General features: G+C 47.4%; 2 protein-coding genes across 2 annotated transcripts in view; both read left to right on the top strand.

The window, feature by feature from the left end:
• Window positions 1-7,273, top strand: part of LOC115199199 (transmembrane protein 151B) — a 17,995-nt gene extending 10,722 nt beyond the window's left edge. The window contains exons 4-9 of the mRNA XM_029761827.1: window positions 2,873-3,084; window positions 3,945-4,071; window positions 4,818-4,949; window positions 5,977-6,116; window positions 6,291-7,081; window positions 7,197-7,273. Of these exons, the coding sequence (XP_029617687.1) occupies window positions 2,873-3,084; window positions 3,945-4,071; window positions 4,818-4,949; window positions 5,977-6,116; window positions 6,291-7,081; window positions 7,197-7,273 (1,479 nt within the window). The remainder of the gene's footprint in view (window positions 1-2,872; window positions 3,085-3,944; window positions 4,072-4,817; window positions 4,950-5,976; window positions 6,117-6,290; window positions 7,082-7,196) is intronic.
• Window positions 7,274-11,108: 3,835 nt separating this feature from the next.
• On the top strand, window positions 11,109-14,054 carry LOC115199198 (uncharacterized). Its single transcript, XM_029761826.1, has 3 exons — window positions 11,109-11,123; window positions 12,598-12,637; window positions 12,672-14,054. Exons 1-3 carry the CDS (start codon window positions 11,109-11,111, stop codon window positions 13,577-13,579), a joined length of 963 nt encoding a protein of 320 aa, XP_029617686.1. The 3' UTR covers window positions 13,580-14,054.
• The last annotated feature ends 416 nt before the right edge of the window (window positions 14,055-14,470 follow it).

Raw genomic sequence — 14,470 nt, 5'->3', positions numbered from 1 at the left:
ATTGGGATAGGTCTGGGAGAGCGTGTGTGTGTGTGTGTGTGTGTGTGTGTGTGTGTTTAAATAATTCACTATGCTCGTAGCAGCATGAACATATGACATATCTGCTGTGGGAAAGTGGGTTTTTATAACAAGCACTTAGAGAGTGTGTGTTTGTGCATGTCTGTGCTAGTGCACTTAGCTGATGGATAGATAAGGCAATGAAGGATACTATACTGTATTCAACACACACACACACACTCACACACTCGCTTTTAGGTCATTGGAGGCTTCTGTTTTCTGGTAGTTACTAGATGACCACGCCAGGACGGTATATGAGTAATTGATCCTTAATCTAGGGTTAAAAGGGATACAAGTTAAGGTTAGGGTCAGGTAAGACTAGATACTAGTTAAGGTTAGGGTCAGGGTAAGACTAGATACTAGTTAAGGTTAGGGTCAGGGTAAGACTAGATACTAGTTAAGGTTAGGGTCAGGGTAAGTGGTTAACATCTAAATATTGCACGACTTCTAGTGTTTCTACCTGGCCCTTAGCGACTGCATTTCCTGGCCCTTAGTGACCGCATTACCTGGCCCTTAGCGACTGCATTTCCTGGACCTTAGTGACCGCAATACCTGTCCCTTAGTGACCGCATTACCTGGCCCTTAGTGACCGCATTACCTGGCCTTTAGTGACCGCAATACCTGGCCCTTAGCCACTGCATTTCCTGGCCCTTAGCGACCCCATCTCCTGGCCCTTAGTGACCGCAACACCTGGCCCTTAGTGACCGCATTACCTGGCCCTTAGCGACCGCATTACCTGGCCCTTAGTGACCCCATCACCTGGCCCTTAGTGACCGCATTACCTGGCCCTTAGCGACCGCAATACCTGGCCCTTAGTGACCGCATTACCTGGCCCTTAGCGACCTCAAAACCTGGCCCTTAGTGACCGCAATACCTGGCCCTTAGCGACTGCATTTCCTGGCCCTTAGCGACCCCATCACCTGGCCCTTAGTGACCGCATTACCTGGCCCTTAGCGACCCCATCACCTGGCCCTTAGTGACCGCAATACCTGGCCCTTAGTGACCGCAATACCTGGCCCTTAGCGACCGCAATACCTGGCCCTTAGCGACCGCAATACCTGGGCCTTAGTGACCGCATCACCTGGCCCTTAGCGACCGCATAACCTGGCCCTTAGCGACCGCATCACCTGGCCCTTAGCGACCGCATCACCTGGCCTTTAGCGATGGCATTACCTGGCCCTTAGCGATGGCAATACATGGCCCTTGGAGACTGCAAAACCTGGCCCTTACCGACGGCATTACCAGGCCCTTAGCGACGGTATCACCAGGCCCTTAGCGATGGCATCACCAGGCCCTTAGCGACCAGGCCCTTAGCGACGGCATCACCAGGCCCTTAGCGACAGCATCACCAGGCCCTTAGCGACGGCATCACCAGGCCCTTAGCGACGGCATCACCTGGTCTTTAGCGACGGCATCACCAGGCCCTTAGCGACGGCATCACCAGGCCCTTAGCGACGGCATCACCAGGCCCTTAGCGACGGCATCACCTGGTCTTTAGCGACGGCATCACCAGGCCCTTAGCGACGGCATCACCAGGCCCTTAGCGACGGCATCACCAGGCCCTTAGCGACGGCATCACCAGGCCCTTAGCGACGGCATCACCAGGCCCTTAGCGACGGCATCAACTGGCCCTTAGCGACCGCATCACCAGGCCCTTAGCGACGGCATCACCTGGTCTTTAGCGACGGCATCACCAGGCCCTTAGCGACGGCATCACCAGGCCCTTAGCGACGGCATCACCAGGCCCTTAGCGACGGCATCACCTGGTCTTTAGCGACGGCATCACCAGGCCCTTAGCGACGGCATCACCAGGCCCTTAGCGACGGCTGCACCTGGTCTTTAGCGACGGCTGCACCTGGCCCTTAGCGACGGCATCACCTGACCCTTATCGACCACATGATGAACAGAGATTCCCATTAGAACCAGAACCTTCTCAATACCTGGATGATTGCACATACGCAAACACACACACACAAACACACACACACACGTGTCAGATCTGAGGACTCTGAGTGTGTTTTGTGAGCAACATGGCTAACTATGTTGTCATTTCTGAGTGAAATTGATATGTGTGCAGGATTTCAATCCAGCCCTGCATTAAATCACTCCAGATACCCTTCCTCCAATATGTGAGTATTGGTGACTGTGGCTGATAACTACGTTGTGTACACACACACACACACATCATGACTATATGTTGTGTGTTGCTGGAGCATCTAAGGTTACACACTCAGGAAATTGACTCTCTCACCCCCCAGGAGACACAGAGAAACACAGATAGGAGAGGTGGGGGGGTGATGACTCTAACCTTCATTCTGTCCTGTAATTGTTTTGGGCTTTATGAGGGATTACAACATTATCATTGTGTGTTGATGTGATATTTGAATTATGAGTACCCCTCCTCTCTCTATCCCCCCCCCCTCTAACATAACACCAGTGTAATCTGCGGTAATCTCTGGTTTATGAGGGATTACAACATTATCACTCACGGAGATCTATACTGCCCTACCAAGCAAAAAGGCAATTGCTGCTCATTTGGTCGAAAATGTGTTCATGTCATATTTGCTACATTAAATACATGCTTAATCACGTGGACAAGTATCCCTGCATCTGTTGTATTGGGTTTTGGAGGAAAATGGGGGTCATGTTAGCAGTAAATAATCCAAGGTAAATAAAAAGCTATTTTTCTCAGTTCCACGCTATGAGCAGTTACTGCTTTTTTGCTTGGTAGGGCAGAATAGCTGTTGGTGTGATATGACACTGCAATAGAAGGGAACTTGCCATTCACTTTGTCTCCCCCCCCTCCCCCTAACAGCAGCGTCCCGTCCAGCAGTCCTTTGCTGCCTCTCTGTGTCGTGAGTCTCACTGGAAGTGCCTCCTCTTGACTCTTCTCATGTATGGGTGTTTCGTCATGCTGGGTTGGTGTGGCGTCTGCCGTGTGCCTGTCCTGGGCTCCGGGGAGTACGCGGTCGTCTCGGCTACCACTACCGCCGCCTTCCCTGACTTGCCTCAACTGCGCCTCGACAGGTTAGTTAGTGTGTGTTACGTTTACTTTAGTCGTCTCCCACTACCCTAAAAACAATACAGAAAATCTTAAGACAGCAAATCTTCAACAAATGTTCTTCAGGGAATCTACGTTTTCTCATTTTAAACCCCCTTTTTTGTGTTTTATGTTAATTTATTCTTCTCGTTTGTTGATCGCTTTTATTGTGTTATTTTTACTGCTGTAAATAAGTGTTAATGGGGTTTTAATAAATACACTTTACATAAAGTTAAATACACTTTACATAAAGTTAAATACACTTTAAATATAGTTAAATACACTTTAAATAAAGTTAAATTCTCTTTTAAATAAATTTAAATTCTCTTTTAAATAAAGTTAAATGCACTTTAAATAAAGTTAAATTCTCTTTAAATTAAGTTAAATTCTCTTTTAAATAAAGTTAAATTCAAGTTGAATTGTGTTAGTATCCTCCATCCAGTTCAAGAGGCTATCTGTACATTCCTAAAAGCCTCTGCATGGTCAATCTGGTATCTGCAGTGGCCGTACAGCATTTACTGCGATACGGCCTCTATAGAACTCATGGCATTCATACTTCCCGCCCCCACCTACCGTCAACCAATCATGTCAATGCCGGAGCTATACAGAGTCCTCCGCATTGTTAGAACATTTGGGCGACGCACGGCGATGCGCTACAGAGCTGTTTGGCCTCTGCGTGCCTCCACAATTCCATCGCACCATCCATATGGAGCCTCTGAACACATTTTTCAGATCAAGCATAAATGATCTTTAACCCTGCTCTATGTGATGGACCTGTTTTTAAATAAAGTTTGATTGTGTTTGTATGAACATGACCTTTCTCTCTCTCTTCTCCCTCCTCTAACAGCCCATGTTCCAGTGGTTATGTGTATATCCCTCTAGCCTTCCTAGCTATGTTGTATGTGGTGTATCTGGTGGAATGCTGGCACTGTTACTCCAAGACCGCCATTTTGGCTCAAGCGGAGACGGCAGAGGTATGTGACTTTGACTTTTATTTTGGTTGAAACTCTCATTGTGTGTCCCTATCTGTTGTTATTTGGGGGAAATCTAATTGGCTTTGGTTACGTGGGCAAGGGGTGTATAGTAGAGTGAGTTGGGGAGACTGACTGTGTGTGTGTCCAGGTGAGTTGGGGAGACTGACTGACTGTGTGTCCAGGTGAGTTGGGGAGACTGACTGTGTGTGTGTCCAGGTGAGTTGGGGAGACTGACTGTGTGTGTGTGTCCAGGTGAGTTGGGGAGAATGACTGTGTGTGTGTCCAGGTGAGTTGGGGAGACTGACTGTGTGTGTGTCCAGGTGAGTTGGGGAGATTGACTGTGTGTGTGTCCAGGTGAGTTGGGGAGACTGACTGTGTGTGTGTCCAGGTGAGTTGGGGAGACTGACTGTGTGTGTGTCCAGGTGAGTTGGGGAGACTGACTGTGTGTCCAGGTGTGTTGGGGAGACTGACTGTGTGTCCAGGTGTGTTGGGGAGACTGACTGTGTGTCCAGGTGTGTTGGGGAGACTGACTGTGTGTGTGTCCCCAGGTGTGTTGGGGAGACTGACTGTGTCCCCAGGTGTGTTGGGGAGACTGACTGTGTGTCCAGGTGTGTTAGGGAGACTGACTGTGTGTCCAGGTGTGTTGGGGAGACTGACTGTGTGTGTGTCCCCAGGTGTGTTGGGGAGACTGACTGTGTGTGTGTCCCCAGGTGTGTTGGGGAGACTGACTGTGTGTGTGTCCCCAGGTGTATGAGCGTGTCACAAAGCTCCAGCAGGCCACTCCCTGTATCTGGTGGAAGGCCATCAGTTACCACTACGTCAGACGGACCAGACAGGTGACCAGGTATCGCAACGGAGACGCTTATACCACTACACAGGTAAGGACACACACAGGTTAGCAGGAAGGGGTGAAAACCCACACCTCCAGCTCTTAAAGGGAGTGCTCCTAATCTCAGCTTGTTACCTGTATAAAAGACACCTGTCCACAGAAGCAATCAATCAATCAGATTCCAAACTCTCCACCATGGCCAAGACCAAAGAGCTCTCCAAGGATGTCAGGGACAAGATTGTAGACCTACACAAGGCTGGAATGGGCTACAAGACCATCGCCAGGCAGCTTGGTGAGAAGGTGACAACAGTTAGTGTGATTATTCGCAAATGGAAGAAACACAAAAGAACTGTCAATCTCCCTCGGCCTGGGGCTTCATGCAAGATCTCACCTCGTGGAGTTGCAATGATCATGAGAACGGTGAGGAATCAGCCCAGAACTACACAGGGAGATCCTCTCAATGATCTCAAGGCAGATTTTTTTGTTGTTATTCTGTCTCTCACTGTTCAAATAAACCTACCATTAAAATTATAGACTGATCATTTCTTTGTCAGTGGGCAAACGTACAAAATCAGCAGGGGATCAAATACTGTCCCCTCACTGTATATCTCTCTACCCCATCTACAATATTACCCCTGTAACCTGTCCCTCTCTACAACATTACCCCTGTAACCTGTCTTTCTGTAGCATCTCTACATTACCCCTGTAACCTGTCTCTCTGTAACCCCTCTACATTAACCCTGTCCCTCTGTAACCCCTCTACATTACCCCTGTAACCTGTCTCTCTGTAACCCCTCTACATTACCCCTGTAACCTGTCTCTCTGTAGCCTCTCTACATTACCCCTGTAACCTGTCTCTCTGTAACCCCTCTACATTAACCCTGTCCCTCTGTAACCCCTCTACATTACCCCTGTAACCTGTCTCTCTGTAACCCCTCTACATTACCCCTGTAACCTGTCTCTCTGTAACCCCTTTTCATTACCCCTTTAACCTGTCCCTCTATAACCCCTCTACATTAACCCTGTCCCTCTGTAACCCCTCTACATTACCCCTGTAACCTGTCCCTCTGTCGCAGGTGTATCATGAGAGGGTTAATACCCACGCCTCCAGCTCTGAGTTTGACTACGGTCGCCACAGGGTTAAAGATGTCTCCAAAGAGCTCCAGGGACTTCAGGAACATCCAGCTGTCAGGCTACGCTTCACCAAGTGTTTCAGGTGAAACACACACATTTGGAAATCTAGATATTCATTTACAAAGCATTGTTTAAAATTCAGAAAAATATACTTTTTGTGGGTTGAGTCTCCCACCCTTAGGCTGATTTGTGCTACTGGAAAAGCGCTATGAAATCCAATCCGTCAGTGAATCAATCAATTGTTCCTCCGTTTCAGTTTTGCCAGCGCCCGTGCGGAGGCGGCATACCTCACCCAGCGAGCACACTTCTTCGGAGACAATGAGGGTCTGGATGATTACATGGAAGCTCGAGAGGGGATGCATCTAAAGAACGTTGATTTCCGGGAGCATATCCTGGCGTTCCCGGACCCGACCCGGCAACCGTGGTATTCCCGACCCCGGGTCTTCTGGCTAGCCTCAGTGTTCCTCTTCTCCTGGCCGCTCCGGGTCGTGTCGGAATACCGCACGGCGTACGTACACTACCACGTGGAGAAACTGTTCGGAGAGGAGACGATCCGTGAAGACGGAGGAGGGGACGGAGTGACGACGGAGAACGGTGGAACGACGAGAGGAGACAGGAGTGTCAACGGCGGGTCGAGTTACAGAGCGATATCGCGGGTGAACACGGTGGACATGACGGAGCTGGAGTGGCATATTCGCTGTAATCAACAAATGGTTCCTTCATATTCTGAAGCTCTTCTCATGGACTTGGAGAGAGAGAGTAACGGAGGAGTTAGTAGAACAGGAGGAACTAATACCACCACCTCCTCTACACCTGGAGCTCCAGGCTCAGACCCCATCCAGGGGGGCATCCCAGCTGGTATGGCCCACCCAGTGGCCTTCTCTTCGGCTTACCTCCTCCAGAGCTGCCCCCGGTGCCGGAGAACCACGTCCAGCTCCAGCCTACCGTCCAGGCTAAGGGCCCCGACAGGGAATCAAGCTCTGCTGAACGGCACCGTGGCTGAGATGAGGGCGAACGGCGTAGGGGGTGGCGGGGGAGGAGGGGGAGGTCAGGGGGGAGGAGGAGGAGGAGGAGGAGGAGAGGGGAGGTTAGTGTTGAGTCGTAGTGGGTTCTCTCTAGGGAGAACACGGCCGAGACCGGCGAGTCTGTTTCACTCTCGTAGTATGGGGGGAGGACTGGGGGGGGGACTGGGAGGAGGACGTGGGGAAGACGGGGGAGGAGGAGTGTTTCTGGGGTTAGGTTCCCGGCAGGGTCAGGACGATGAGGAGAGTAGAGGAGTGCTGGAAGGAGAGAGAGATGAAGAACAGGAGGAGGAGGAGAGGGATGAGGAAGCAGAGCAGGAGGGAGGAGGAGGAGTGGTGGATGCGGGGGTGAGGGAGGGAGAGAGAGATAGACCTCCGTCTTATCACGATGCGTTTTTCTTCCCGGTGTTGATCGTACACGGAGAGGAGAGTTGCCATGGTGGAGATGATGTGATGGACACAATAGTAAACTAACAGAAAACAAAGAGATTAAAAGAAGAGATCAAATTTAAATAGAGTGGTTGTCATAGTCTGGCAGTGGAATGAAGGGATATTGTAGTACAGGACAAGAAAGAGGGAGATGTTGGAGAGAGAGAGAGAGGTCTGATAATACGGCACAGAGAGAGAGAGGTCTGATAATACGGCACAGAGAGAGAGAGAGGTCTGATAATACGGCACAGAGAGAGAGAGGTCTGATAATACGGCACAGAGAGAGAGAGGTCTGATAATACGGCACAGAGAGAGAGAGAGGTCTGATAATACGGCAAAGAGAGAGAGAGGTCTGATAATATGGCACAGAGAGAGAGAGGTCTGATAATACGGCAAAGAGAGAGAGAAAGGTCTGTTAATACGGCACAGAGAGAGAGAGGTCTGATAATATGGCACAGAGAGAGAGGTCTGATAATATGGCACAGAGAGAGAGAGAGAGGTCTGATAATACGGCACAGAGAGAGAGAGGTCTGATAATACGGCACAGAGAGAGAGAGAGAGGTCTGATAATACGGCACAGAGAGAGAGGTCTGATAATACGGCACAGAGAGAGAGAGAGGTCTGATAATATGGCACAGAGAGAGAGAGAGAGAGGTCTGATAATACGGCACAGAGAGAGAGAGAGAGGTCTGATAATACGGCACAGAGAGAGAGAGAGAGGTCTGATAATACGGCAGAGAGAGAGCGAGAGAGAGGTCTGATAATATGGCACAGAGAGAGAGAGGTCTGATAATATGGCACAGAGAGAGGTCTGATAATATGGCACAGAGAGAGAGAGAGGTCTGATAATATGGCACAGAGAGAGAGAGAGGTCTGATAATACGGCACAGAGAGAGAGAGAGAGGTCTGATAATATGGCACAGAGAGAGAGAGAGAGGTCTGATAATACGGCACAGAGAGAGAGAGAGAGAGGTCTGATAATACGGCACAGAGAGAGAGGTCTGATAATATGGCACAGAGAGAGAGAGAGGTCTGATAATATGACAGAGAGAGAGAGAGAGAGGTCTGATAATATGGCACAGAGAGAGAGAGAGAGGTCTGATAATACGGCACAGAGAGAGAGAGAGGTCTGATAATATGGCACAGAGAGAGAGAGAGAGAGAGGTCTGATAATACGGCACAGAGAGAGAGAGAGGTCTGATAATATGGCACAGAGAGAGAGAGAGGTCTGATAATACGGCACAGGGATAGAGGGAGAGAGGTCTGATAATACGGCAGAGAGAGAGAGAGAGGGGTCTGATAATACGGCACAGAGAGAGAGAGAGGTCTGATAATACGGCACAGAGAGAGAGGTCTGATAATACGGCACAGAGAGAGAGAGAGGTCTGATAATACGGCACAGAGAGTGAGAGAGGTCTGATAATACGGCACAGAGAGAGAGAGAGGTCTGATAATATGGCACAGAGAGAGAGAGAGAGGTCTGATAATACGGCAGAGAGAGAGAGGTCTGATAATATGGCACAGAGAGAGAGAGGTCTGATAATACGGCACAGAGAGAGAGAGAGGTCTGATAATACGGCACAGAGAGAGGTCTGATAATATGGCACAGAGAGAGAGAGAGGTCTGATAATATGGCACACAGAGAGAGAGAGAGGTCTGATAATATGGCACACAGAGAGAGAGAGAGGTCTGATAATACGGCACAGAGAGAGAGAGAGAGAGGTCTGATAATATGGCACAGAGAGAGAGAGAGAGAGGTCTGATAATATGGCACAGAGAGAGAGAAAGGTCTGATAATACGGCACAGAGAGAGAGAGAGAGGTCTGATAATACGGCATAGAGAGAGAGGTCTGATAATACGGCACAGAGAGAGAGAGAGGTCTGATAATACGGCACAGAGAGAGAGAGAGAGAGAGGTCTGATAATATGGCACAGAGAGAGAGAGAGAGAGAGGTCTGATAATACGGCATAGAGAGAGAGGTCTGATAATACGGCACAGAGAGAGAGAGAGGTCTGATAATACGGCACAGAGAGAGAGAGAGAGCGAGGTCTGATAATATGGCACAGAGAGAGAGAGAGAGAGGTCTGATAATATGGCACAGAGAGAGAGAGAGAGAGAGGTCTGATAATATGGCACAGAGAGAGAGAGAGAGCGAGGTCTGATAATACGGCACAGAGAGAGAGAGAGAGAGGTCTGATAATACGGCACAGAGAGAGAGAGAGGTCTGATAATACGACACAGAGAGAGAGAGAGGTCTGATAATACGGCACAGAGAGAGAGGGAGGTCTGATAATACGGCACAGAGAGAGAGAGAGAGGTCTGATAATACGGCACAGAGAGAGAGGGAGGTCTGATAATACGGCACAGAGAGAGAGAGAGAGGGAGAGAGAGGTCTGATAATACGGCACAGAGAGAGAGCGAGGTCTGATAATACGGCAGAGAGAGAGAGAGAGAGAGAGAGAGGTCTGATAATACGGCACAGAGAGAGAGCGAGGTCTGATAATATGGCACAGAGAGAGAGAGAGAGCGAGGTCTGATAATATGGCACAGAGAGAGAGAGAGGTCTGATAATACGGCACAGAGAGAGAGAGAGGTCTGATAATACGGCACAGAGAGAGAGGGAGGTCTGATAATACGGCACAGAGAGAGAGAGAGAGAGAGAGAGGTCTGATAATACGGCACAGAGAGAGAGGGAGGTCTGATAATACGGCACAGAGAGAGAGAGAGAGGGAGAGAGAGGTCTGATAATATGACACAGAGAGAGAAATAGAGGGAGAGGGAGAGAGTAGTTTTAAATGGAGGGTAGTAGACTGAACATTGGAATATTTTCCAGATATAGTATCTATGCAAGGATATTGTTCAAGTATGTTGTTTTCCAGATTTCAAGGACACTGTAGGAGACAGATACTGTAGGAGAAAGATACTGTAGGAGTATGTGACTGTTTAAAAAGATTGGCTGTGTCCCAAATTGTACCCTGTTCCATATTTTAGTGACCGGAAAAGTTTCTCTGAAATAGGTCAACCAGAGGGCTGGTAAATATGTTTGCGGGGTACGGGATGTCGCCTTCAGCGACAGGACATCGGACGCCACCATTTAGGATCTGCTCTTTTGAGACAGAGGAGAAGAGGAGGGCGAAAACAAAAACAAAAAAAAGACAGGATACTGGAGATGAAAGACGAAACAGAGCAGAGTGTATTCCTCTCGTTATCTTGTCTTCCATGGAACAGATGGAACGAGAGTTCCCATTCTCCACCAACCGAAGGAGAGGAATAGATGGAACATTCTGGAAACAGCTCGACATGCTATGGATAGACATGGACACTGAGCAGCCAATCATCTGAGAGTGCCATCATGAACCAGTTCTTCTATAAACAGTGTGTGTGTGTGTGTGTGTGTGTGTGTGTTTGTTCACAGTCACCTCTGCAGATAGGAGGCTATCTATTTTCCATCACACTGGACCCTGTCTTCTTCAGCCAACAACCCAGCACAGCAAAACAAAATGGAGGATATCTGATCCTTCCTCTCTGACCTCCTATAGCCTCGTTATCACTATCTGCCTGCTTGGCGTCTCACATTACACCCTATTCCCTGAGTAGTGCACTACTTTTGACCAGAGGCTCTATGGGACAGCCCTGTGTATGTATACTGCCCCTTATATGGTATGTGGCCCTGGTCAAAAGTAGGGCACTACATAGGGAATAGGGAACCATCACTCACTCCGCTGTCTGCATCTACCCAGAGTTCGAGGTGAGGAACTGGGCTTGAGTTACAAGCCGCTCCCCGTCTCTCTCCAACCTCCCCCTGGCAGTAATCAAATGTATCTATGGTTGGTAGCTCAGTTGGTAGAGCATGGTGTTTGCAACGCCAGGGTTGTGGGTTCGATTCCCACGGGGGGCCAGTACAGGAAAAAAAAAAAAAAAAATGAAATGTATGCATTCACTACTGTAAGTCGCTCTGGATAAGAGCGTCTGCTAAATGACTAAAATGGATTACTGGCTCCTCATGGTTCTATGACAGTGTGAGGTGGTCCAGGTGCATAGGCTGTGATTCTAGCCCCACCAATGTTTAGCCAACGAGAGAGAGAATTATATTCTACTAAATGACAAACTTGACCACAAACAGAGGATGACCTGGTTTTTTTCAGCATGTGGTCCTTGCTCACACACACTGCCCTGACTGAGCCTTCCCCTTGATTTGGTGTTGTTATATTCACACGCCGCCTCTGTCTCTTTCTGAGAACAGTGCCAAGATAAATCTCACACGCACATACGCGCATTCCCATGAGATCATCACTTGGCCAAGTACACCGGTCGCCACGCACACCGGTCGCCGCGCATGTGTGCAGGCAACGTTGGTTCCGTTTTGTTGCTGTGATGTCATCGCTACGCTGTCGGAATGTCTTTGTGTTGCAGCACGAATGTTGACAGGTTGACAATGATAATTATATTATTACTACGATGAAGACAATCTTCGAATCATACCCTATTCCCTAGACAGGTAGGGCACTACTTTCGGGCCAGGGCGGCACCCTGTTCCCTAGGCTTCTGATGTTTCTAATTTCCACTTTGAAATTTAAGACTTGATTTTCCCTTACAAAGAAAATGGATCAACCTTTACAAAAAATATCCATTAATTATAATCCACATAATAATTCACATTTCCTGTTGCTACAAGGATTATTTTCCTGTTGTAGCAAACTGGCTCAAATTAAGATGCAACATCTGTATTCCTCATCTAAAAGCCAAAAGTAGTGGGCTACATAAGGAATAGGGAACCATTGGACCATAAGGAATAGGGTATAGGGTACCATTGGACCATAAGGAATAGGGTATAGGGTACCATTGGACCATAAGGAATAGGGTATAGGGTACCATTGACCTAGTCTTTGCAATGTCTCTGATGGGTTTATGACACTGTATCCAGTAACACTCTCCAGTCATTGTAACAGTCCAGCGCTGTCCACATCACTATTTTGTCTAAACATGAGGACGTGTTAGCCAGGATGATGAGTTTTTAAACGGGCGCCATGTCAGACACCAAAAAGCGGCAAGTCCAAAAACTTTTCCTCCTGATATTTTAAACTGTTATTATTCTGCTCTGCTCTATATAGGATACTATTAATGATAATGCTGTTATTCCTACTACTACTGGTCATTACCATCCTGGATATTACTTCTACTACTGGTCATTACCATCCTGGATATTACTTCTACTACTGGTCATTACCATCCTGGATATTACTTGTACTACTGGTCATTACCATCCTGGATATTACTTCTACTACTGGTCATTACCATCCTGGATATTACTTCTACTACTGGTCATTACCATCCTGGATATTACTTCTACTACTGGTCATTACCATCCTGGATATTACTTCTACTACTGGTCATTACCATCCTGGATATTACTTCTACTACTGGTCATTACCATCCTGGATATTACTTCTACTACTGGTCATTACCATCCTGGATATTACTTCTACTACTGGTCATTACCATCCTGGATATTACTTCTACTACTGGTCATTACTATCCTGGATATTACTTCTACTACTGGTCATTACTATCCTGGATATTACTTCTACTACTGGTCATTACCATCCTGGATATTACTTCTACTACTGGTCATTACCATCCTGGATATTACTTCTACTACTGGTCATTACTATCCTGGATATTACTTCTACTACTGGTCATTACCATCCTGGATATTACTTCTACTACTGGTCATTACCATCCTGGATATTACTTCTACTACTGGTCATTACCATCCTGGATATTACTTCTACTACTGGTCATTACCATCCTGGATATTACTTCTACTACTGGTCATTACTATCCTGGATATTACTTCTACTACTGGTCATTACCATCCTGGATATTACTTCTACTACTGGTCATTACCATCCTGGATATTACTTCTACTACTGGTCATTACCATCCTGGATATTACTTCTACTACTGGTCATTACTATCCTGGATATTACTTCTACTACTGGTCATTACCATCCTGGATATTACTTCTACTACTGGTCATTACCATCCTGGAATACAAGGGACAGACAGATTATCATCTGTATTTTAAAATGACAGATTATTTTGACCTGGTTGGTTTCCACTAATCTCCAAACCAGATCTTGTATGTGCTGACCAGCTAGTCGGTTTGGGTACCTGTCTTTCATGACTCACGAGACATCAGGTTGCTACTGATCTAAGTCAGATAAAATGGCTGAAATTAAATCGCCAGCAGCAGCTTTTCCTATGGAATGAATGGATGGTCCAACACTGCAATACAGTATTTACTTTAATACCCACCGGTATCAACACTTATATTCACACAAACTAAAGTAATGCTCTTCTATATATTTCTGATAATAAATGTAATTTCATGAATATGCTACTATACCTCTGATGGTGATGATGTATGTGGTACTGCTGATAACAATGTTGGTGATGACAACGATGTTGGTGATGTCAACGATGTTGGTGATGTCAACGATGTTGACGATGTCAACGATGTTGGCGATGTCAACGATGTTGGCGACGACAACGATGTTGGCGATGACAACGATGTTGGCGATGTCAACGATGTTGGTGATGTCAACGATGTTGGTGATGTCAACGATGTTAACGATGTTGGTGATGACAACGATGTTGGCGATGTCAACGATGTTGGCGATGTCAACGATGTTGGCGATGTCAACGATGTTGATGGTGTCAACGATGTTGAAGGTGTCAACGATGTTGGTGATGTCAACGATGTTGGCGATGTCAACGATGTTGATGGTGTCAACGATGTTGGTGATGTCAACGATGTTGGTGATGTCAACGATGTTGGTGATGTCAACGATGTTGGCGATGATGGTGTCAACGATGTTGATGGTGTCAACGTTGTTGGTGATGTTGACGATGTCAACGATGTTGGTGACGACAACGATGTTGATGGTGCTGCTGATAACGATGATTGTTACCAATAATAAA

This window comes from Salmo trutta, chromosome 8 (assembly GCF_901001165.1).
Source record: "Salmo trutta chromosome 8, fSalTru1.1, whole genome shotgun sequence".
Lineage (NCBI taxonomy): Eukaryota > Metazoa > Chordata > Actinopteri > Salmoniformes > Salmonidae > Salmo > Salmo trutta.
Note: the sequence above shows the minus strand (reverse complement) of the source record. Positions and strands in the feature narration are given on the sequence as shown.

Excerpts from the sequence above, each read along its gene's own strand:
- LOC115199198 (XM_029761826.1), top strand. Across the intron at positions 12,638-12,671 it reads TGTTATTCCTACTACTACTG|GTCATTACCATCCTGGATAT; the intron begins GTCATTACCATC and ends CTTCTACTACTG.